Consider the following 26,630-nt stretch of genomic DNA (forward strand, 5'->3'; position numbering starts at 1 on the left):
CCCTTTATCCCTCCCCCCTCCACTTGTGTGGGTGCATCCTCTCCCTCTCTCTAATAAATAAATAAAATCTTAAAAAATAAAAGATGCAGTGTGTATGTGGACTGTGTGTGTGTGTGTGTGTGTACAAAGAGGAAGGCACAGAGTGATGGGATTGCAATAGCAGCGTCTGATAATTTTTCACTCTGTTATTCTGTTTTGAATAGCAAAGTGCTGTTTGTGGAAATCATGTTGGCCTGAAAGGATCTCAGTCAGTGCTAACCTGAGGCTTTATAGGTCACCTGATGGAATCCAGGGAAGAGAAGGTAAAGAAAGTTAACACAGATTTGAGAATTATTCCTGGGGTCATTACTGTACACTTACAAAGACATATGCCAAGATAAACAAGCCATCTGCTCCAAAATTTTATTGTGAAAATTTTCAAGCCTATAGGAAAGTCAAAAGAAGAGTCCATTGAACACACATATATTCTTTACCTGAATTCACAGTTATTATTTTGCCACCTTTGCTCTCTCTCTCTGTATATGTCTATGAGTCTGCATGTGTATACACACATTTTTTGAGACATTTAAATAAATTGGAGGCACCATCACACTTCATCCCAAATACTTCAACATGAATATCTTAAGATAAGGACCAATTCTTATGAAACAACAATATGCTAAAAATATTTACATTAATTCTGGGTACATGGGTAGCTCAGTGGGTCAAGCAGCTGCCTTTAGCTCAAGTCATGATTAGGTTCTGCTCAGTGGGGAGCCTGCTTCTTCCTCTCTCTTCCTCTCTCTCTGCTGTGTCACTCTCTCTCTGTCAAATAAATGCATACAGTCTTAAACACACACGCGCGCGCGCACGCGCGCGCGCTAATTCAAACCATTGCCTACTATACAGTCTAGAGTTAAATTTCCTCAGTCTTTCCAATGGTGTCTCTTATAACTTCTTTTTTTTTTCTAAGATTTTATTTATTTGACACAGAGAGAGAGAGAGAGAGAGATGGCAAGAGAGGGAACACAAACAGGGGGAATGGGAGAGGGAGAAGCAGAATTCCCACCGAGCTGGGAGCCCGATGTGGGGCTTCATCCCAGGACACTGGGATCATGACCTGATCCGAAGGCAGATGCTTAACAACTGAGCCACCCAGGTCCCCCACCTTCTATTTTAATCTAATATCTAATCAAAGTTTGCATTTGATTGTTAAGTCTTTTATTTTTTAATTTAGTGCAGAAGTTCTCAAGGGGGACGCCCCTGCCCAGCAGCATCAGAATTACTAGGGAAATTGTCAGAACTGGAAAAGCTGGAGCCCCTGCTCCAGACCCACCAAAAGAGAAACTCTGGGGGCTGACCCAGCAATCTGCATTGTTAGCAAGTGCCCCAGGTGATTCTCATGTACACTGGGGCACACCTCCCACCTTTCCTGCTTTTCATGACTTTTAGGTTTCTGTTTTTACTTCTTCAAAAGCCCAAGTCAGTGTCATTTTAGAATTTCCCACACTCCAGATTTTTCTGGTTGCTCACTCATGAGTTCATTCAGGTTTAACATTTTGGCAAATGTAGGTGATGTTTGATCATGTTGGGACACACATACATTTAATGATCCCTTTTGTAGCAATGCTGATTGATCATTTGGTTGATGTGGTTACTACCATATTGATCCACTCTGAAGGTATGTGTTCCCCTTTATAATTAATAAGTAACCTAAATGGTGGCAATCTAAGGCTGTGTGAATATTTTCTTCTCCAATAAACTTTCACCCCAATACTTGTAACATCTGTTGATAATACTGGCCTGAATTACTACATTGGAATATGGTGATTTTTCCAATTTTGTCATTCCTTCTACATTAATAAGCTGGCATTCATTAAATAAGTGCTTTATCTCTTTTATTTATTTATGTACTTAAGTATCATTATTAATTCATAGTTCTTTCTCAATTCAATGTGTCAAATTAGTTACTCTCGTTATTCATTTTGATATCAAATTGTGCCAAATTTGGCTAGAGAGAGGATGTTCAAGCCACCTTCTGCATTCATGACCTGTCTTCTGGCATAAGATGTCTCAGGCACTTTGTATAGTTCCCACCCACATCTCAGTTATTTTAGGTAGCAATATTTTGGGGGGAACCAGTATCTAGGTGCCAGATGTCCAACACACATTCATACATATGAGAGTTTTAATCATTTCTTATAGATCTCTCCAATTTAGATTTGCAGTTTTCACTACCATCATCATTATGACCATCATCACCTTCCATATTTAGTTTCCTAGGGCTGCCATAACAAATTACTCAAGCTGAGTGGCCTAGATAACAGAAACTATCCTTTAATTCTATAAGTCAGAAGTCTAAGTGCTCTTCAATGAGCTAAAATCAAGGTGCGAGTAGGATTGTGTTCCTTTCTGGAGACTCACAGGAAAGCATCCGTTTCCTTGCCTTCTCCACCGAGAAACCCTCTCGAAGCTGGAGCCTTCTTCAGCTCCAGAAACCTCCAATTCTTGGCTCCAGGTCCCTTCCACCGCCTTCAAAGTTGTGGGGTGTTGTATCTCTCTGATCCTGGTCATATCTCTCTCTGTGACCACAGCCTTTAGAGCTTCTTGCCTTTTTAAGGACTCAGGAGATTAGGTAGAGCCCAGACAATTCAGAATAATGTCTCCACCTACAGTCCATATCCTCTATCACTTGTACAAAGTTCATTTTATCAAATAAAATATCATAGTACAGGTTCCAGAGGTCAGAGTATGAATGGACATCTTGAGGACCATTTTTCTGCCTACCACATCTTCCCTCATTCTTTGCTTTCTGTCCTCTCATAGTGAAACTACTAACTCCCAGTAACTTCAGTGTAGGTACACATTTTCTTTACCCTACATCACACACAAAATAATTTGAGAATTATAACTACACTTTAGCAGATGAATGGGTAAAGAAGATGTGGTCCAGGGGCACCTGAGTGGCTCAGTGGGTTAAGCCTCTGCCTTCAGCTCAGGTCATGATCCCAGGGTCCTAGGATTGAGCCCCACATCGGGCTCTCTGCTCAGCAGGGAGCCTGTTTGCCCCCTCTCTCTGCCTACTTGTGATCTCTCTCTGTCAAATAAATAAATAAAATCTTAAATAAAAAAAGAAGATATGACCCATATATACAATGGAATATTACTCAGCCATCAGAAGGGATGAATACCCAACTTTTCAAACAACATGGATGAACTGGAGGAGATTAAGCTGAGTGAAATAAGTCATGCAGCGAAAGTCAATTACCATATGGTTTAACTTACTTGTGGAACATAAGGAATAACATGGAGGACATTAGAAGGAAGGGAAAAATGAAGGGGGGGTTGGAATTCAGAGGGTGAGACAAACCATGAGAGACTATGGACTCAAGAAACAAACTGAGGGTTTTAGGGGGAGGGAAGTGGGGGGATGGGTTAGTCCAGTGATGGGTATTAAGGAGGGCACGTATTGCATGGAGCACTGGGTGTTATATACAAACCATAAATTACAGAACACTACATCAAAAACTAATGATATACCATATGGTGACTAACAAGACGTAATAAGAAAAAAAGAGAATTATAACAGCAGTAACACTAACAGAAATAAGCCTACTAAGTAAAGCTCAAGATTTCATTGCTGCTTGTATTTTTCTCCCTCAGACTATATCTCACTCAGATGTGCATTTGAAGTACAGTGTTCCAAAATTACCCGACTTTCTTTTCTTGTGTCATTATGTTATTGATTTGATATGCAGTTAGGTTCATTTTTTTCCTCCAAGTGTATTCAGTTTTAAGGTTTGTTTTTTCTACCCTTTTATATTTGTTTTTGAGTATGTGAAATATGTGACAATAAGGAGATATTTTCAGAGAAGTCTCAGCTCCATCCTGATGCCTGCCACCCTATTTTCACTCTCCCACTACATTTAGCTGTTCTTATTAGTCTGTGGTTTATCCCCCCCCCCATATTTCTTTTTGTAAAACATAGATGAAGAGGTGTGTTTATTTTTTTTAAAGATTTTATTTATTTATTTGAGAGAGAGAGAGAACATGAGAGGGGAGAAGGTTAGAGGGAGAAGCAGACTCCCCATGGAACTGGGAGCCTGATGTGGGACTCAATCCTGGGACTCCAGGATCATGACCTGAGCCGAAGGCAGTTGCTTAACCAACTGAGCGACCCAGGTGCCCCTATTTTGTTTTTTTTAATCTTATTTTTACTTCTTTCTTATCCAAAAGTTTATGTACTTCTTGGTTCCTTGCATTTTTACTTAGCAGTTTGGCCTTCATCTACACCCATACATCCATATCTGTATAATATGTATGATGTATGTGTACACACGCACACACACACACACACACACCTATATCAACGCTCTATATATCTGTATGCCTATGTCTACATCTATACTGTCTATAGCTGTATCTCCGTATATCTGTATACCTACATCTATACCTACATCTCTGTCATCTCTATACGTATATGCCTATATTTATATCTCTCCTGCAGGGAATCTGGGGAGTCACTGTATATCAGGTGTTCATGGAAGTCTTGAGAGGAGTAATAAGGTTTTAAATATGCCTCCTGTATTATATAACTTATTAACAACAAATATGTCTGTGAGTTAAGTAAAAAGAGAAATACACATAGAGAAAATGGTTTTTTAAATGCTTTCTGTTCACCCCATCACTCCCAAAGGTAGAGCTAATCTTTATTCTATGTTTGCATAACATTTTGTACATAATATTATTACAGCAAATTTTATCGCCGTTATTTTTATTTGACAAGTCATCTCCCTTACTGGCCTGTCAGCTCCTCAAATATAAAAAGAATCTCTTCCTTTCTTTCCTTTTCTTCTTCATTTTGGGTATCATAAGTGTTTCCCCACTTATTTGCTTTGCCTAAATTCCATTCAAGAGTCGTTCAGTTCATCTAGTTTTTAGTGTGTCTGTTTTTAAAATATTTTATCAAAGTGATGAAACTCTGTTTCATTGTCAATGGTTAATATCCTCATGTGAGTTAGTGGTCAGAAAACTAGTTGATTCCTAGAAAAAGTGTGGAGGGACATGCTTCTGAAAGAAGACAGTTAGATATTTTTTTTAAGAGAGAGAGAGCACACAAGCAGGGAGAGCATCAGGCAGAGGGAGAAGCAGGCTCTCCACTGAGCATGGAGCCTGATGTAGAACTCTATCCCAAGACCCTGGGATCATGACCTGAGTCGAAGGCAGGTGCTTAACTTACCGAGTCACCCAGGTGTCTCAAGACTGTTATATTTTAACTCTATATTTGAAACCCATAAAAAGGAAAAAGGGAGTATGAGGACCATAGATATTCTAGGAGGGAAGGGGACAAACCAAGAAAAGGAAGAGACACGGAAAGAGAAAGGTCTCTATCTTTGTGTCAACCATATGACCTATGCACAGCATAGAGAATATATGTAAAGGATAATAGGGATTATATTATTAGAACAGAAGTAAGAAGTATTTTCTCCAGACACTAAGAAACCAAGGTCTGGACCAATTGAACAAGTTGCACAGGACACGGACTATAGACCCGGAGCTAGAACCTGATCTTTGGACTCCTCCACATTTCCCCGAGTTGAGATGACCTTTCTTGTGCTTCTAAAAAGGGCACATCTGAAATCAGGCAGGTACCCCCAACTGCCCTGAGGATGGGAGAGGACCCAAGCCTACTCTCCTTTTAGAGCTCTTTGAAGTCGGGCTCCTAACCTCAGGACTGAAACACACATCTCTGTCTTTCCTGACCTCCTTCAGTGAAGTCAGCTATATTTGTGGAGGTGCACGGCTCAGCCTCGGAGCATCGTTTAAATTTAAAATCAATGGAGAAAAGTGAGCCAGTAAGAGGCACAGACTGATCAAGTGCTGTCTGTAGGAAGAGGTTTATCCTCCGCCACGTTTCGGTTGAAATCCTAAGGAATGTGAAGAGGATGGAGCAAAGTGAAAAACAGATTAAAATTATGCCAAATAACCAAAATGCAGTGAGGAAACTGCTTCCTTGGCAGGCAGTTAAGAATTGGCAACTTTGAGTTCCGATCCAGCATAATGATGTCAACATATTCACACCCACGTACACACCACGTGCCCCTAGAACACCATCATCCTCTAGATGCCCACAGACCAAAGTAAGATATACAACACATATGACATAATGTACAGCACAAACAGAACAGTACACACACAAGCACCCACAAACACACACAGCACACACTTGTACAGGCCCATATGCACACACATGTGAATGAGTTCTTGACTGGTGCTATGAAGATGTAACCCTTCCATCTGCCCACTTATCCCACATTTTTATTTTGATGAAAAAACAGCAGTAAAGAGGAGAAAATCTCATCAGAAAATTCAGTGAAAAAAAAAAAAAAAATTCCCAAGACATTGTCATGTATTACTGGTTATTTCTGGTGGTTAAAAGAATTATTTGAAAACAAAGAAGCCTTTCACAAAGCCTCTAAAATACAAAAGATTTAATAACATTTACATCTGTGTATCAGCCATGTCTGTAATGCAAGTCATGAATAACACATAAACCAGAGCACGGAAAGAACAGAAGTGCTCACACATCATTTAAAATCCAACCCACCCCATCGTCAGTGGAATCAAATACACAGCAGGAGCAGTTCCAGTTGATACACACACAATATAGTCATTGAAAATGAAAACATATTAATTATGTTCCTTAAGGTTAGAGAAATGGCAGGATTCACTAACCTGTTTCACTTCTCTGTGGAAATTCTGTACTAAAAAGTACATCACGATTTGCTTTCTTATTTTTCATAAGAAATTACAGACGGAGCGCTTGTGCGTGCATTTGTCTCATTTTACTGTTCATGTACATCTGCACTTGGGGCTTAGTCCTGCCTCCTAGCTGTGCTGAAAATGGGGAAAGTTGGCTTAAGAAGATGGGTCCTTGTTACAAGTGAGTGGCTTGCAAAAAAAAAAAAAGGGAATTCATTGTTGAGCACTGATATTTTCAAGCACCAATGCGTGCACAACTCCAGGTGGTATATGTGGAGATCCACACCACTAGGAGAATGCTGTGTGTTACCAAAACCTGGAGTTCACATAGCAACACGTTGATAAAGCAACACGTTTGATAAAGAAATCCTTCCTCGTTCTGATTTGGATAACTCTCCGAGGCCCAAATTTGGAACTGTGCCTTTCTGGATCAGTTCATTTGGCGCCTATGAATTTCCAGGGATCTCCTAGGCTCTCCGTATATGCTGTGAGATCCTTCCACTCCGCCACAGGGAAGCCTCTGGTGCCATAATGGAGAAGGACGAGTGTAGGGAGGTGATTTTTGTGTGGGCATGCGCATCTGATATCTGTTCATATTGATCCTTGTAAGTGTTGTGTTTTATTTCCAGGAGTTAAGAGGATATTCAAATAATGTCAATATTTGATCAGCGCTTTTTGTTTGCTGGCTTTTGCTTTGATGTTTGTTTGTCTGTTTAACCTTCCCTTTTCTGGTTATGGTTTCCTCTTCTGTCTTTTGTTGGAGCCAGACCATTGCATGTGGGTCCTGAACAGTTTAAGATGAGCTCTGAAAATGTCAGGGAACCTCTTTACCTCTTCTTCTACTACGTATCCTACTTCACCGTGAAATCCCAAGCCCTTCGCAGTGCTCACTGCAGCAAAAGGTTAATAATCATCTCTTTCATGTACTATAAAAGCTCCATTCCTAAGGACAGTGTTTCAGGGCAAGCTGAGCGTAATTACTAAATAATATAGTCATTCTCATTTTAAATGACTGATGCTTCTGTTGTTCTGGATGCTTCTACATGTGTGCACGTACGTGTGTGCGTGCATGTGAGAGTGGCCTGGCAAGGGTGAGACCTCCACTTGGGGGAAGGCACGGCCATCCCATAGGAGTCTGCACATTCACACATTTGGGTTTTAAATGTTGTGCTGCATCCTGGGCCTCTTAGGCTCCGCAGATTATGTATAATAGATGACCTGCATTTACAGAGATGTGTGCTATACAGATGTAAATGTTATTATAGCTTTTATATTTTATGTTCTTGTTGAAAGATCATTTTGTCTTTGAATAATATGGCTGTTCAATTTTTTTGGAGGGGAGGGGGTTATCTTTAAAAGAGAATATGAAATGGATATTGCACATCATATATTTCTTAAAAGTAATTTGGAATTTTAGGGTCTGGGATTGGGGCTGACTGATACACTGCCACGATGAGATATAACCCCTGGAAAATAACAGCACCCGCACATGCCTGCATCTGTCCAACCTCATAATTCACTTTCACATTGGATTATGGATGTCTGCGTTCAGTGAGTCTATCTTCCCTTTAGGTATTATTTCAGCCCTTTGAGATAATAAGGAAAGTTTAATTGCGTTGTTAATTGATTTTTTGCACAACATTATTACCTTGATTGATTGCAGAGTTGATGAAAATGTTAGACACAGGCAGCGTGGAGTATCAGCCCAGCAAGGAGTGGGAGCCTTGCGGAGAATAGATAACCTTGATGTTAAGAGCTATATCCTTCAGATATGTCTTCCCTTGACATATTGATGGCCCTTGAAAAGGGAAAAGCTGATTGTATGCAGAATGCAATCATTAAACCCACTTCAGCTCGCTGTTGATTAATTTGTTTTTTCCTGAAGGATCTAGTTATAGGGAAGGCCTCACTTGTACCAACAGCAGCCATTTCGTAGGCTCTGGCTTGTGCTTAACCCTCTGGGTGAAGAGAAACACTGAGGCTGGCGTGGCTGAGACTGGAAGACTGTCTTAGCATGGCCCGAGTGTGCACCTGCTGTTCACAGATGTCCTCATGCTCAGCAGCAGCCTTTCGCCTCCACCATCGTGTTTATCCCCCCGCCCCAAATACTGACTCTTTCAAAATTCCAAGAGCAGGGATCCTTTCACTGAGACATGGCACAGGAAGTGATGGAAACTTCTGGATGCCCTGGAAGCTTTGTTAACTAGGCTTCTAATCATTTCTGGACAAGTCCTGGCACTCAGAAGGTTTAGGATACCCCTGAGTATAACCAAGGTAAAACCTGGCATAAACAGGCGCCCATAATTGGAGAATGTGGTTCTTATTGCGATGTGTGTGAAGTGTGGGGCCGGGGAGGGGTTTGTATGTAGCAGGATAAGAAGGACTTCCTGAAGATGGTTTATTGTATTTTCAGTTACTCCTTTCCCTGGCCCTCTGTACCTCCTTCCAAGAGATATTTATTGATAGCTGTCATGGTTACTAAAGTCCAGAACCATCCCCATGATACCAAAACCAGGTTAATTGATGCACCGTTTGATCGATCCATTGGACTTCTGTCCTATTTCCCTCCACCACACCCTCACCACTTCATCCCTAGCTGCCCAACCCTGGGCAGAGACTAAGAGGGCCAGTCTTATGGGGAAAAGGGCCTGGCCTTGCCCCCTACAGAAGACTGAAAGCTCATATAGATACAGTAATTCTGGAGTAATTCTTCCCCCTTTCTCTACCCCAGCTTCTACCCTTATTACTTTTCAGAATTCTGACTTTTTTTGGCCCTCTTCTTCCCTTTGTGGCTGTCCTCAGTATTCACTTAAACCAAATTTTAATTGCATAGCATTGCTGGAGACCTACCAAGAATTGTGTCAGCTTCCAGGAGTCCCGAACCCCCACCCCACCCCCCAAGAGTTCCTGTGGACTTTGGGGCAGAAGAGAAACAGCTTCCAGAGCTCCCAGAGCCACAGAGCACCCTGTAGAAGGAATTCACTCTATGGTCCAAAACAGTTTCTCCTCAGTCGGCCCCACCGCCCCCTCCATTCGGAGTCTTTCTTCTGCTGAACTAACGACTGGCGTTCAGGGAGTCTAATATCCACAGAGTCTTGGCCCTCAATTACGGTAATGGCTTATAATGAGATTTTGGCCAAGTAGCAGGTAGCAGGTTATTACTTCCTGCTCAGCGTGGGCAATGTCTACGCTGTTAATTTGTGTTGCCGAATGTGGCTCAGAGCTGGGCATCAAACTGTCAGAGCCAGATGTATTCTATTAGGTGCGAGGCTCACATTGGCCCATGGGCAATTTTTTTTCAATATGGAGGCATGTTAACTCACCACAGGGTGAATCCTGACGAATTCAAGCCAGCCAAATAAAATGGGTAATATCCCAAGCCATCAAAGTAGTATGTTCCAGAGACAGATAACACCTGGTACCACCCACTGTCAGCAATGTCTCTCCAACCCAGGCCATTCCACTGATAGGTAAAAAGTACACCCCTCTAAATATTGTTGGAGAGACTCTGCTGCCTTCATTAAATTTTAATGAGCCTGACCCTAATGAAGGCCCTTATAATATGTTTTTCTACTGTTTACTTTGTCTTCATCTTGGGTTAAAAAAAAAAATGTACAAGAGGTTCATATTGCTCTTATAAACTGCTTTCGTCTATTAATTCTTCCTTAACCTATAGTTTCTTTCATTAGCATTAGCATATATATGGACTTTTTATTTTTCCAAGGCAGGCTAGAGGATGGGAAGTTAAAGATCAGGAAATAATGAAAATATTTTGGCATTTGGTATTGAGATTTGCTAGTGCCCGAGAATTATGCTGTGCTTTCTGCAACAACATACTTTTGTTTTTGTTTTTTCTATAATGCAAACTTCTTTCAGTTAGCTCATATATCAGCAGATTCCTTTTGTTTTCCTTTTGGCAAAAGCAATTTAGAGTGTCCTGGAATTAGGAAAGATTATAGTAATATCAGTACAGGAAAAGTTTGTTTGGATTCTAATGAAGGGCAGATGGAGGCTGGACTAATGGGCCCAAGAAGGAAGGTCTTTCCCCCAATCCTTGCAGAGTTTGAATTATGACAAACCTAGTTGTTACTGGGTCTGCTTAATTTTATTTGAGAGGTTCTTTTTTTGCAGCTTGAAGAAGAATTAAAGGAAAAAAAAAGCCACTTGTCTTTATTTTCAATGACTCTCTTGAGAAAATTTAGCCTGAAGAACTAGACAGAACTGTGGATGTTTCCCCCCTTTTGATGTAAGCTTTCTAATAGAAGCAGATCTGAAACCCAAAAGCAAATTTGTGCTTGAGAGCAAAGCCAAAATTCCCATTCAGACTCTGCAGGAGGACCCCCACTGCTCTGATTTGTTCATTTAAGATTCTGTCCTTTTAGAGGAAAGCTAAAGACTTTCTGGGAAATTTTTCTGCACGTTTTTTTGTTTTCCTATACTTCATAAATTATGGTTTCCAGGTTCAGTTCTACCCTCCTTATCCAAAAAAATTTTCTTCTTTTAATATAGTGTACACATTACTTAAATTTAAACTTTTATGTTTTTTTCTTGTTAAAGAGCAACTATTATAATAATTATTGTTGTTATTAACTTTAGGTGCCATTGGTTTTCAGACTGCTGTTTGGAGACAGTAACTGTATCTACTAAAACTCAATACACTAGGACCCTCAGTCCACGAGGTTTTCTGACTCTGAATCTGAGTGATCTTAACTTTATAAGAATAAAAGCTAATGTCAATAAAAGCTACTTTTAAAAAAGGAAAAAGGAGCCCCTTTGGGTTGTCCTAGAATAGTGTCTGCTAAAGTGGGGTCTCCTAATTAGTAGCATCACTCTCACCTGGGAACTAACAAAAATGCAAATTCTTGGCCCTGTCTCAGATCCACTAATCAGAAACTCTGGGGATGGGGCTAAGCATCTGTTTTTATCAAACTTCCAGGTGATTCTGGTGCAAGGGCAAGTTGCGTCCTAGGATTCTTTCAATTATTCCAAACTAAAAAAAAAAAAAAAAAATCTATTGAGTGCTTACATTCTCTGGGCCTCTTGAAGCAAGGATGAAAAGTTGTCATCTCTGCCCTTTTGGAGCTCATATATAAAGGAGATCTTAAGACCTTGAGAAACGTTCAGTGAGCAGTCTTCCCACCCCAGCTAAGGTTCTAAACTATATCATCTTCACTGTAGATACTCAGAGAAATACTCATTCGTGGCCACTGTGATATACCTGGTAAGACGAGGAAGCTGACTTTCGTTTTACGTAGTGTTGATGTAGGAGAGCAAACTCAGAAAGGTTTCTAGTTATCCACGAGTTAATGAGATAATTTAATTAATTAACTGGAACCCAACATTCCCCTAGTGGCTAGTCAATCACATGACTGTTACATGAAGAAAGAAAGTGTATGGGAAGAAAGTGCGTGAGAGCCATTTTATGTGTGCTTCGCTGACCACCTGGTCTCTTAAGAAAGGTCTCTTGACTGAGATGGAGAGCCATACCTGTGCTCAGCGCTCCTTCCCCTCATCTAGTAACACCGATTTTTGTGTACTCCCTTCTCGGATTTAATCTACTCATTTATTTTAACTCTAAAAAATTCTCATTCAAAATGTCATGCCCTAGAATGTCATACATTTATTGCTGTTTTTTTTTAATTTTTAATAAATAATGATAAACTTGGAATCCCTAGAAACCCACAAATGCCTCATTTCTCCTAAAGGAAGTTGGTCATTTGCTGTCAGGCCATGAAAATAAACACTGATCTATGTACCAGAGATTAATAAATAGACACCAAATGGTAGTCAAAGAGAAGCTGAAATTATTATTTTCTTTTTATTTGAGTTGTTTCTGCCTCTTTTTTCTTTATTTTCTTCATTTCTTTCTTTTTCTTTGCTTTTTTTTTTATTTTTAAAGATTTTATTTATTTGAGAGAGAGAGAGAGCACAGAGGGAAAGCAAGAAGGAGAAGCAGACTCTCCATCGAGCAGAGAGGCTGGTGCAGGGCTCGATCCCAGGACCCTGGGATCACGGCAGATGTTTAACTGACAAACCCACCCAGGCGCCTGCTGCCTCTCTATTCTGATTAGTCTGGACCAGGTACTCTAAGAGGGAAGATGATAGTTGGGAGGGTTTGGGGCCGCCATGATCTGTGTGGATGGCATATACACAACTTTTGTATATTTTATTGATCCAGTTTTATTTTGTCTTATTTTTGAGTTTTCTCCCTTTTGTGCCAAGCCATTGGGTGGCATATTTTCTTTTGGATTTCTGCAATGAAAATGGTATTTTTCTAGGATATTCAGGAATTTATCTTTGTTCATTAGTTTGCATACTTCTTTACACTTATGCCGGTATTATGTAAACATCCCCAACTCCTGAGCCTGGAGGATGAATTACAGCAACTGAGGGCAAAAAGAATCAGTCTTGGAAATAGAGCTAGAGGAATCCAAAAGTGGGGGGTGTTTGGTAGCCCCACTCCCAGAAAGCCGTCAGCATAGATTGAGCAAATGTGACATATTGATCATTACAGAACCTATAATTGGTGACCAAAAGCACAGTGTGGCTTTAATGGCCCTTCCTGAATAGTTGCCATCATTTTTTTTTCCTTTCCCAAGAAAACTGCTTTTTTTCCTAAATTCATGCTGCCCTCTAGTGGCAATGCTCTTGACTTCAGATGGGAGATGGAAAAAATGAATGTGGACATAATGGTGGAAATGGTGGAGGTGACAAAGGGGTGAACTTTTCCTTTCTTTCTCTCTCTCTCTCCTGTCTGAAAGATTTCTGAGTTTTCTTCAGTAAAAAGAAAAAAGAACACCGAGAAGGAAAAATGAGGCCATACCACTTGGCCACTGTCCACTTTGACTGACAGCTTGGGTTACGTGACATCCATCAGTGAGCAGCACGGAAGGGAACTTCATGAATCTGAGCTGATTTGCATTCCATCTTGGCACGCACTTTGGAACCCAGCCCATCTCAGATCCATTAAACCCCACTTAGAATACAGAGATGGGGAGTAGGGGGACGTGCTCACACCAAACGGGCCTTAAAGATTCCATTTCTCCCAATGGAAAAGTAGGTAAGAGTCAGCCTTTCTCAGACTGATCTGTGGAGTGCCCCACTGTCTTCACGGCAGTGTCTTATGATTCAGAGATACCTGGGTTAGGCAGGTAGAGCTGCATGGACGTCTGGTCTGGCACTGTGACCTTGCGGAAGCCACTTTGAACCTCATTTTCTACCATTACGAAATGAAAGACTCGACCTAAAATGAAGATGTTTAAATTTGGTCTCCATGCAAATTCTTCAGTACCGTTAAAGAAATAATTTTAAACAAAAGTATTCTATTCTTTGTTTAAGCTTGCTAGGAAGAATAGCAAAATAGAGTATTCTTAAGAGAGTGTACAAATAAATCATCATTTAGGAAGTTGGAATAAAAACTTTCTGGCTTCATTTTAACAAACACAAAAAAGACGTAAACTGAGAAGAAAAACCAAGAATTTGGATTACTAAGAAGAGTCAGCAGGTTTTTTGTTTTGTTTTGTTTTGTTTTTAATGGAGTGATGTTGTTGGAGCAAGGAAATCTTTACTATGGCACTGAACTCTGATGTGTATATAGTCCCTATTTGATTGAAATACAGCATATGTAGAGATAAGATCCAATCATATTAATGATGTTTAAAAAAGAACAAGTGAGCCCACCCTCAGACTGGGATTCTTCCCATCCGTCTCTGTCTACCTGAACAATCCCAGTACAACACAATTTAAAAAGCAGTGACATCTGAGGAAAAGCGCGTTGACTGTTTCCTTTCCAGGATTCACACAATGGAAACATCTGCTGCCACATAACTTTTCATTCTATCAGCCTAATATTTCTTCTATGTAGAAAGGACTTTGAATGGCCGGGTGAGGTCTGGACAAGGCCATGGCGCCTGCAACCTGAGGGCAGGGACCAGGGGCTCAAGGTGGAACAGTGGAGCAGGTTACGGAGGATCCTCTTAAAGGTTCAGTTTTTTCTAGGAGTTGGACCAGCTTTTACATCTCCCACTAGCAGATTCTATGAGGGCAAAACTGGTTTTTCTCCCCCTTTCCTACCTCCTTCCCTTGGCCTAAAACGACAAGCCTCATTTCAGTTGCCCTGGGAGCCCAGAGCACATTTTGCACAGGCTCAGGCTTGTCACACATCAACCTGTCTGCCCAGTCACGTGAACACTTGTGCAGCCTCCCCCAGGCGGGGAGGCTGGCGTCTCAGCCTTGCATTCCTACCACCTTCAGTGCAGGTTTTGCCAAGATCCTTTCTCTGCTGACTGGTTTCCCTCCCTGGCTTTTTCCTTCCTTGCAAACATGCAGGTGAGGCTTGACAAGGCCCAGCATTTGTGTAAGCAAATGTATGTAATCTCTTCTCTCTCAGTGCAAAGTTTAACGTCCCACTAGGTCTCCCTAGAGGAATGAGCACTGGGACCAAGTGCCCTCTTCTCAAGGGATAGGTGGCCTGGCATTTGGGGTCAGCTTTCTTTCAGGATGTGGATGCATCCAGACCTTGGATGCTGTGGTCCATGCTGTGGTTTTTGTTTTGTTTTGTTTTTTGACCAGTGCTTGGTAGAATGCAGCATGTCAGGACCCCACCATTCAGATTCTGTCATGGATCCAGAGTATTGATCGTTGTCCTGCATACTCTTTGTGCTAAGAAATGAATAAAAACTATCATTTACTTTAACTGACAATAAGCATTGCCCGTAGGAAGAACCAGTCCAAAATATAACTGACAGCAACTAAACCTCACATAATGTAATTTATAATGGACAAAAACCAACCAAACAAACAAATAAACAACTGACCAAGATTTATATCTTGTTGGTATATTGAAAAAGGTGCAAATTCACAGGGAGAAATTAGCTGTGGTAGAAATAATGAAAACCAAGTAAAATTGAAACAAACCAAAACTACACGCAATAAAGTGAGTTGACTAAACTTTAAAAGAAGGCACAAGTCTTCCTGTCACAACTCAGATCTACAAAATTGTATTTAGGTAATGTGACTTTATAAAAATTGATGACTCTGAGATTTAGAAGCTCTGACCGCTGAACTTTGATATTGGGCAAAAGCTGAGAAATTTAGCTTTGTTGTAAAAAGTACGTGGAAAAGAGTTGATTCCATTGAAAATAAACTAGACAAAATGGAAGCAAAATGTGCAACATAGGATAGGGTTTAACTTTGCATTTAAAAATTAAGGAATTAAATTGGCTAAATGGAGTTTGCCCTGAATAAGTAATGCTTTCTCAAAGAAAAAAATTACCAGGCTAGTCTCCGTGTTTATATTCATAAGTATGAAGTCAAAGCATCCTTGGGGTCAAAACAGCAGAATTCAAGTGTCGACCACAGCCATATCTCAGGGCAGCATAGCAGGGCTGCTCCTACCCATCTTGGGGTTGTTTTGTATAATAAAGGAGAGGAGTTCCAGAATGTGCTCATTTGAGAGACTGGGGGACATCCCTTGCATGGCGCTGTTTGAGGTGGTAGTCAGTAAGGACCATGTGCCCCTGGTTGATGGAGGGGACAGTGGGAGCCCTTGCACATGTTTTTGGGATTAGCAAGCATTGCACAACCATGGCACCAGCTTCCAACCCAAGAAGCAGATTGTAAAACTGAGACACTTGCCTAAAATCGCACTCAGCTAGTTTGAGAAGGAAGTCTCTCACTTTTTCCTTTTATGTCTCTACTGTCTCCAGGGTAGAGAGCCTTTCCCCTTTTCTCCCCAGCCTGAGGCTTCTCCGAGGAGCCTGCCAGCCAAGGCGAAATCTGCCCAATGTGGTGTGGAGGAGGGGCTTTGTCCTCCTTCTACAAAAACAACTCCCGAGCAACCCCTTCCCTTAAGACCTTTCTGCAATCTCTCTTCTTTCCATTTTGCCTTAGTCTTTAAGTAGCTGACCCTAAAGGAGGATGTTTCGCTAGGAGCCTGTAATTTTGCAGACTCTGCTGAATCCGGTCTGATATCCGCAGTGGAGCTGAGAGCACATCACACAGGCTGACCTCCGACTGTTGCTCCAGCCACTTCTCAAGATCATAAAACATGGGCATTTATTCCCTTCCATCTCCCAGTTAACTCACGGCCCACATGTACCAAAGACTGAGGAATGTGCTTTCTGGGGAATGTCCTTCTCCGTGTATGATGTTTACAGCTCTTAAGGCTGGATGATAACATTCACTTCGCTTCCCTCTCTCCAGCCAGATATTGTGATTGCTTTGTTACTGTGGGAGGAAAGTGTTCAGCATAAAAACAACCTTGGTGTTTAGGAATTGAGACTGTTGCCTTCTGTCCTTTTGCCCCCTTCTTGTTAAGACGTTTTAGACATGTAGTCTCAGCAGAGGCTAAGGTATGAGTGTTCAGTAACTGAGATTCCTAACTTCGTGGATTCTGTTCAAGTTGTGTATAGGTAATAATTTCAGTGGTATTAATCTATCTAGTCATCAAGCATTTAATGAACACTTCCTCTGTACTGTTTCAGCCACTGGGCTCTAGAGATTGGGGAGGAGGAGGTATTGTAGAGGTGACATGTTCACAGGTATGTATAGGACACATGGAAATGGAACAGGTACAGGACACATGGAAACATAGTTCTAGAACCTTCTAAAGTGGACCAGAAAGACTCTCCAGATACTCTTTCCCGCTTCCTCACAACACTGTCGTCATATTTTTCAGAGGCCATGAAGGGTCTAGTTCCTTCCTTCCTTTTACAGATTGGAGAACAGGAGTTCCATGAAAAGCCAATCCTCTGTCCTTTGCCTGTTCCACAGTGCAGTCTAATGGCAAGTTCCTAGTCATCAAAATCACTGGATCAAAATCTGTTTGTCATCACACAGCTATAATTACATTTGTGATAATAACATTTAAAATGATGATTACTAAAACTAATGCTCATATTGATAATAGCATTGATACTTTTTACTTAATTTTACAAATATGAATTTATTGGCCCAACCTGTACTCCATCATCAAATAAGTTTTTGTATTCATATGTTTGTGTGTGTCTAGACTATTATTCCACAACTAAGATATAAATGACCACCCACTTACTCTGATATTTAGAGTTGAGCTCTGTTGAATCTAAAGTTGGTAAGTTAACAAGCTCATATCAAAGCTTAACAGGACATGGGGTAGTTTGCAGAAAGCATGTCCCAGCACTGAGTGTGGAATCCAGGCCACACAGAAGTAAATGGAACGTCCTTACTGGGGGATTTTGAGGGCCAGCAGATCTCCACTTCTATATATTATGGGAATGTGGGCTGGATGAGTTTCAAGAGCTAACTTAGTTGAAATCAAATTTTTGATTAACTGACCATTGGATTTGCCTTCTCCCTCGGGCAGTATTGGATCTGATGTCCCTGTCTTCATAAGGGAAGCATTTGAAAATACTAAATCACTTATTTCAGAGCTAGCATGAACTTCCAAGATTATCTGGCCCCTTGCCTTCGTTTTACGAATGGGGAATGCAGCCCAGTAAGGACAAAGGACATGGACATGGTCACATAACCATTAGGGGTAGAGCTGGATTTAAATACAGGTCTTCTACCTCTCCTTAATCAATAAACAGCAAAATGCAACTGGAAAGGTAAGGCCGTCCAGGGGATCAGGGAGCCCGGAGTCTTTGTTGGACCCCGCATGAGGGTACAAGGCATTTCTACTTGGGGACTCTGAGGGTCTTGCCCGGCACAGTCTCTGGTACTGCCCCGACATCACAGACTTACATCCAAAGAAAAGACGCTGCTTCTCGCCCCTCAGGCAGCCCCAAGGTCATAACTTAACCTGCGTAATTAGAACATCCATTCCAGAGGGGGAAACATTTAAAAGATAAAGGACCTCTTTAAAACAGATTCTTCCCAATACATTTTTTTCATAATTATAGTTTTAAAAGCTTATGGTGATGGGAGAGCTGGCTACTTAAGAAAAATTAGGAGTCTCATTTGGCACAAGAAGATTCCCCAGGGGACAGCACACTGTCATTTTTCAGGGACCCTGAAAAGAAACCCTCCACACAGACAGATACATGTCGGCCTGACACACGGCAAGCCGGCTTCACTTCTTATGGCCAAAGCCAGATATTTTAATTAAAAACACTACATATGCCATTAAATGTGTTGTTCCCCCTGCAGTCCCAAGACGTTATAGTTCGAGGAGATACAAACAAGTGAATGCATTACAGATGTACGCTGAAGCCACCGCCTACTGAGTCACAACCAGCGGGTTCCCAAATTCCAGCCTCGGAGCGCCTCCCTGTCAAAATGTTCTTTGCGAGCAAACTGTTCCCTCTGTAATTTTCACAGTTTATGGCAGTTGCCACGACAGGAGAAGAGGGCCACGGGGAGGCCGGGAAGAGAGAAACATGCTGCCACCTCGCTTAATTTATAAGCACATGCCATTATTTTACAAATAATCTTCAGGAAGGATAAAATCCTATGGCCACACATGGGATTGTGGGGTTGATTTTTTTTTCCCTCCCTTATTAATTTTATGTATTTGTTTGTTTGTTTATTTTTTGGAACACTAATGTCCCATGTGAGCCCAACTGTGCACTCGGGTAGGATTCTCAACGGAGGCAACACTTGCTTAGTTTAAACCACTGTAGGTGGCGCAAGTTCAAAAATTTCAGCCGATTTTAACTGTCACTAGCCAGACCACCTTCCTCCCCAGGAGAACACCAGCGGCTGGATCTCATTTTTGGCTGGCAGGCCGTCCCTGTGCCTTCCCGGAGCAGCCCACAGACGGGGTGCCTTCCCTGTAAGGATTTGATTCAAGGTGACAGCTCCTCACACATTGGCGCTCTGATCACCTCAAGTAGCCGAGATACCGGGGGATGAGTGCGCTCCTCCTGCAAAGTCCAAATTTAGATTGACTGAGGTTATCCTTAGGCCTCTTGACCCCAAGTGCTCTGACAGAACAGGGCTGCCAGGAACTCCGAGCAGAGAGTTTTGTAATGATGTCTGGGGAGAACCACTCTGCAGGAGCAGGCGTAGAAGACCCCAAGTGGTAGGGAGTGATGTCAGCTTTCGTTAGCACGGCAGACAGTGTTAGAATATCCTTGGCATAATATGGCACTGGTATCTCTGTCAGCATCTCTGTTTTCTGTCACCGCACACAATCCTGGGCCTGTCTCTAGCCCTGACAGTGTCTCTTCAGATCAGGTTATTGCCAGCACAGAGACTAGCTCTACTCCCCACCACACAGCCCTTTGTTTGAAGTCTGCCCTTGTGTCATCAATGCACTCGATGCCTATTTAAATCTGACGGTGAGTGCGGTATCTTTTTTCCCGTCAAGAGATCATTGACAATATTAATACCTCATGTCCTTGCCTCATTCTCCAAGCTCTGACACCTCGCCAGTCTCCTGTATTCATCAAACAGCCCTCTCTCACCAGGACGTCTATAAACATTCTTGCTTCCAGGCCCCAAGGAACAGGGCAGGCCTTAAAAAGGTCTTTCATCAGTGCTGACCAGAAGGAAGGCCTGGGGAACAGGGCTCAGAACCCTTCATCTCCCTCCCTCCACACTCCAGCCCACGTTCCAGGGGTAGCCAGCTTGTTTCCAGAATGGCACTCGACATCCAGGTTGTAGCTAGGCAAGGTCTGGAGTTGACGGTTACCAAGGAGAGAGGATAGAGGAAAGAAATTCAATCTCTGAACGTACTGGAGGGTTTACTGGAGAGAATGCACCCGCTAGGGCATGGTGTGTGGGTGTGCACATGCATGTGTGTGCGTGTGCGTGCACGCACGCATGTCTGACTTTCATTCTTTTATTCAAGAGAAAGACTATGTTCTTTATGGTATCTGACAGCCCTATCCATTTCTTTTTGTAAAAATTCATGCTGTCCTGGTGCTATAGAAAGTAATTAACATCCCTTGGTCTCATCCTTCCAGATTCTTAGGGTTTATTTGAGTTAATTAGGTTCAAGAAGTCCCTTGGTGGATTGGCAGAAACATCTGAGGCACTCATACCCTGGTCTGTAAGGGATACTGCTCCTGGAACAGAACCTGACCGGCTAAGCCTGACCAACAGGCCAGCTCCCAGCATTGGTGACAATGTTAGTCCAGTCACAGGTGCTCCATGAAGCAGTATAATAAAGGGAGCGGCTCAGAGCTGCCAACAGCCAGTGGAATAATTTCTAGCCCCAAGAAAGGTCTCAAGGAGGTCTTATCCAAGCTCAGTGTTTCCAAACACCTAATTTCTGAAAAGCAGAAACTAGGGATTGGGGCCAAGGGGAAAGCCTGGCTAAGGGGGAAGACGGGTCTGCAGTAACCTTGTTCGCGGAAACGTGATAAACAGAAGTAATGAGAGCAAGGCCAAGACCGGACTGAGGCCATAAACAATGCCATCCTCTCCCTTTGGCCCACTCTCAAGAGATCCTGTGATCCTGGGACTTCCCGACTTTGTCCCAAGCCATCCAAACCAGGGAGCATCTGCCCTGTCCTTAAAAGTTTCTAAGAGCCATTTTTAATCCTTCGTTAAGAATAATATTTGAAGTTCCGTAGTAGAGAATCATATCTTGTAGGATCACCAAAATATTTCCTTAGAACGTCTGCTGTGAAGAAGCTGGATAATTTCAAGTGCTAATTTACCGCAAATGAAGAATAGATGATGATTGTTGGTTTCACACTAACAGACTGATAGAAAAAAATAATTATGCATATAGGTAGCTATTTTTACAGGTAGATTTATGGCTCTTGAATTAATGTTTTATGGACATTTCTTTGCTTTTTTCTGGTTATGCACACTTGGGAGACTCAAGTATTTTCAGTAATAAGACAACTCTGTGAAGCTGAGTTTTAAGTTACTTGTTCTAAGACTAGAAGAAAAGCAATACAGCAAAAAGCAAACTGTAATTATAAATGTTTTCTTGGAGAAAAAATGATTTTCCCTTAATGATCATACAAAGCTTCCATAATAACTGTGGCAGGTGACTTCTTATGGATATTTAGAATAAATATTGAGTTGGTTAAAAGATTTGGCCCTATTCTAGAGGTATTTTTCATACTTAAACTCTCCTACAATTTCCTTGAATGTAACAAAAACTGCACGTGGAACCACTCAATTATTTAAAATAAAACTAAAGATGAATATCAATGGTATTCCAACATGAGAATTCACTTCAGGCTTCCTGTTAAAGGAAGCCCTTTTGGGGTGCCTGGGTGGCTTGGTCAGTTAAGAGTCCAACTCTTGATTTCAGCTCAGGTCTTGATCTCAGGGTCATGGTTTTGAGCCCTGTGTTGGGCTCCACACTGGGTGTGGAGCGAACCTAAAAAAAAGGGAAGAAGAAGCCCTTTAATGCTGGAGGCTCTTGTTGATTTCCATGTGGCGTTTTGTCAACACCACACTGTTCCTTGATCACCCAGATGTATTTGATGCCTCCTGGGATTTGGGAGATTCTCCCTGGAAGGACATAATCTTTTTTTTTTTTTTTATAAACATATAATGTATTTTTATCCCCAGGGGTACAGGTCTGTGAATCGCCAGGTTTACACACTTCACAGCACTCACCATAGCACATACCCTCCCCAATGTCCATAACCCCACCCCCCTCTCCCAAACCCCCTCCCCCCAGCAACCCTCAGTTTGTTTTGTGAGATTAAGAGTCTCTTATGGTTTGTCTCCCTCCCAATCCCATCTTGTTTCATTGATTCTTCTCCTACCCACTTAAGCCCCCATGTTGCATCACCACTTCCTCATATCAGGGAGATCATATGATAGTTGTCTTTCTCTGCTTGACTTATTTCACTAAGCATGATACGCTCTAGTTCCATCCATGTTGTCACAAATGGCAAGATTTCATTTCTTTTGATGGCTGCATAGTATTCCATTGTGTATATATACCACATCTTTTTTATCCATTCATCTATTGATGGACATCTAGGTTCTTTCGATAGTTTGGCTATTGTAGACATTGCTGCTATAAACATTCGGGTGCATGTGCCCTGGAAGGACATAATCTTGATTCGTGATGAAGGACTTGAAAAGAGTCACATTCTGGAAAAATCGTTTTACATCTTTTGCTTGGGTAGGACCTATCTTAAAAGTCTTAATTTTCCCTTTTTAGAAACTCTACTAAGGGAACTTAAAGAAAGGCTTATGCTTTATTTTGAGGAGTATCTGGCCAAACTAGAAAAGGTGGAAAAGAATTTGTGCAGGGAACATGTTATTCTGAGAAGCCTGTGCTCTGGTGACATTTTATTGGAGTGTCAACTCTGAGGACAAGACAGTAGGGTCCTTCCCTTCTGGGGCTTAATCCATTTGCTGCCACCCACTGGATCAGGGACCATGTTGTGTATCTGCTTTTCTGCACCGTGCTTCCTTGCTGTACTCATCGTACCACCTCTGAAGATGTGTTTCCCTTTCTTTGCAGGTGTCCTGGGGAAGTGTCGCTATGTTTACTACGGGAAAAACTCGGAGGGCAACAGGTTTATCCGAGATGACCAGCTCTGATGGCAAGTTCTGTATGCTTTAGCCTGTGTCATAAGAATAAAAGAAAAAAGGCAAGTAAAAATAAAGGAAAAGCTAAAGAAAAAACAGTGGTCCACGCTGCATCTCTGTGGGAAGGCTATGACTTCAGCTTCTGGTACCTTCTGCTGACTTTGCCAGGCCTGTCAAGATCATCCTTCTGCTTTAGACTGAATGGCCACATAGAGATTGACATGAATGCCCTTAAGCAGGTCTCATCCACTAGGGTGACAGACAGCGGCGGCGAAGCACCAGGGCTGACAGGAGGAACACCATGATAGATTGCCTGGTCCCTCCACTGCTCACAGGGGAGCAGAGGTCACACCTGGGGCCTCCCTGAGCATGCTCACTGGCCGTGGTCCAGCCAGAGAGACTGTCTTCAGCTTGCTTACTGAGTAGACAACCCTCTGATGCCTTAGTGCCGTGGGTTGATTTTTAGTGAAATAGTCACAGTTTAGAGAAAGGCTGCCCTCCCTTATTCACCTTAAACTTTAATCCCTTCTATTCTGCACAGCCGCTCACCCCACCCCCTGCAACATACACCGTCCTTTAGCATCTTTCTTTGTTCTGAGCGGTGCATTCTGGTTTGTGGTCTTTCAGAGAACAGAGGGTATAAGTTCTCAGCCCGCTTGGACATTTATGGCTGGCTTTGTGTTGTTCCACTTCCTGTACTGGAGTGAATCGCTTTCCCCAAATCCCGGACTGTAAAAGCATGGACTCGGTCTTCTTTTGTGTATTTCTAAATCCATTTCTTGCCCTGAATCTTAAGCAGGGTCAGCCGTCTTTCCCAGCACCAGGCTCTGGTTGTACCAAGGACTGGGATTTATATATGTGTGTATTTATTCATTTTCAGCCACGCACATGCCCAGCCATACCCGGGGCTGTATTTGTAGTTTGGAGCTGGCTTCTTCCTTCGGGTGCTATGTAAAGATAGTGAGGTAAGGAAAATAGGGTGATGGGTCAGGAAGTTAAAAAAGAAAGTAAGGACCACAGAAAATACCCATCAGACCAAATCTTTTTTTTTTTTTTAAGATTTTATTTATTGACAGAGAGATTACAAGTAGGCAGAGAGGCAGAGAGAGAGAGGGAGGAGGAAGCAGGCTCCCCTCCAAGCAGAGAGCCCGATGTGGGGCTCGATTCCAGGAAACTGAGATCATGACCTGAGCTGAAGGCAGAGGCTTAACCCACTGAGCCACCCAGGCGCCCCAGAGAGTTTTTAATAGAAGGCACAAACCCTTTGAATTTTCCTCAGGACCTCTCAGAACTGAAATCCCTAAGCTCCTGAGAGGATCTTTGTGTGTCTCTTTGGCTAAATTCCAGCACGAATCTGACAAGGAAAAGAAGCATTCCCGTACTCATTGGGTAGCTATAATTTCATTTACTATACCGACACTCCAGTGAACTCTCTCCAGGATGCATTTGAAAGGCTGGCCACTCTTGACACAAGAGCATTTATTTTTGCTTCTTCTGTTCGACCAAGTGTTCACTGTCCTGGATCTCCCACTATTAGGTTGGATTGAGGATAGCAAAACCTGAAAGAGAGTCCCTCCAAGTTATAGGCAGCACATAACTAGAGGGTCGCTACTGTAAGAGTCTTTGGGGACTCAAAATCCCCAAGGACCCAAGACGAACCTACTTTACCAGTTCTGGACTATTTACGTGGCCTCTGGTCTTCCGAGTCAACACAGTCTTTGAATGACTTGCAATGAGGCTGGCAGGAGTCCCTCTTGTAGATTATGCAAGTTAATCAGTTATGGCGACGAATTTCGATCAAAATCCTCAAGGCCATTAATAATTAGAGGATATGCAATGTTTGCCTTTATCTCTCAAATCCATTAATAACCAGGGCTGAGTACCTTTTGTCTGTTTGATCTATAAAACAGCATTGGGGTAATGCTTTAAATTAGCTGCCTTAGGTCCCACCCTGGCTCTTTGTTTAGAAGCACCAACACATGTGTTGTCCATGGCATATTATGGGCAGCCAGATTTCTGTGCAAGGGCAGCTAGACGAGTCCAATGTCATATCCAATCTAGCAGCACATATATCCTTGTCTTTATAAAAGGCTTTAACCCTGCCTCCAACAATAAAAAAGCACTTGTGAACTGACCACAGAATTTTTCCATCTTTATTTTTCTTACTTGTTTACTTTTCGTAATGTCAGAACCATTTGTATCATGCACAGGAATGTCTCCCTCAATGCGAGCTTTGGAGGCAAAAAATATTTTTGGAGTGAGTTATTGACCGCATTGTTCCCCTCTCTTTGGGCTGCTTTTCTTCCAAAATGGTGTAATAACTTTAATTAAGATTAGCTTTAATTATCACATACATAAAGGCCATCACTACGGTCCATTCATCTTAATGATAGAATTATTTCGAGTTTACTTTCTCTTGAACGGGGATGACGGTCATGAATTTGTGTTGGGTTGTTTACAGGTCCACAGTTTGTGGAGCAAGATTTGCTGTGTAGGGCGAGACCTTGGTCTGCATTGGTAGAGCAGGAAATGATGTTGTGTGCTTACCTTAAGTTTGTGAGAATTTCCCAAACATCGTTTTTGTTTTGTGTTGTTTTTTTTTTTTAAGATTTTATTTTTTCGAAAGAGAGAGATCACAAGTAGGCAGAGAGGCAGGCAGAGAGAGAGAGGAGGAAGCAGGCTCCCCACCAAGGAGAAAGTCCAATGTGGGGTTCCATCCCAGAACCCTGGGATCATGACTTGAGCTGAAGGCAGAGGCTTTAACCCTCTGAGCCACCCAGGCACCCCCCAAAATGTCATTTTTTAAAGTAGAGCATTAGAAGGTAAGAAATTCAGTCAAAGCTCAGAATTATTTCAGACCTCCAATTGCCCCTTGGTCCTTCTGCCTTTGACCCTATTCCACTGAGCTTTTTCTTAGGAGATCATGCTAGCCGGCATCCCAGTATCCTCTCTCCCAGGACACCAGTCTGCCTTGAGAGCCCCTGCAGTAGAAGGCCGTCCAGAGTCCTCTATTGCTTCTGCAAAGTCAGGGCGGACTGCCTTTTTCCTAAGTAACACGATTTTATAGAACAATTTGTTCCTTGGGGAATAATGGTTTAGATTGTGGGGAATCCTATTAAAAGTACAACTATTACAATAATTTGCTTTTACTTTTACCAGCCTTGCTCATAAACCCTCCATCTGTTTGTTGCTTTAAATAGAGGCACATTGTAAGAGATGATCACTCGATCAGGCTGCACGTCTGAGTGTTGTACGTTTTCACATGTTCACGTATACTAAGGAATAAAAGAATAAAAGAAAGCAAACCACGGATTCTGGATGAAAGGATTTTTCATTTGTTCTGTTTTGTTCGGTTTTGTCTGTGTGTGTGCGCGTGTGTGCGTGTGTGTGCATATGTTCCAGCAGGGATGTGTCTTGCACGTTTTTAAGGGAAAATCATTGTTGCTGCTTCT

General features: G+C 42.1%; 1 protein-coding gene across 1 annotated transcript in view; it reads left to right on the plus strand.

Moving 5' to 3' along the window:
- The window catches only part of LRMDA (leucine rich melanocyte differentiation associated), a 1,051,049-nt gene extending 1,027,448 nt beyond the window's left edge, over positions 1–23,601 (plus strand). Inside the window, exon 8 of the mRNA XM_059397881.1 lies at positions 23,111–23,601. Coding sequence (XP_059253864.1) covers positions 23,111–23,190 — 80 coding nt within the window. The 3' untranslated portion in view covers positions 23,191–23,601. The remainder of the gene's footprint in view (positions 1–23,110) is intronic.
- The last annotated feature ends 3,029 nt before the right edge of the window (positions 23,602–26,630 follow it).

The sequence above is a fragment of the Mustela nigripes genome, chromosome 4, assembly GCF_022355385.1.
Source record: "Mustela nigripes isolate SB6536 chromosome 4, MUSNIG.SB6536, whole genome shotgun sequence".
Taxonomy (NCBI): domain Eukaryota; kingdom Metazoa; phylum Chordata; class Mammalia; order Carnivora; family Mustelidae; genus Mustela; species Mustela nigripes.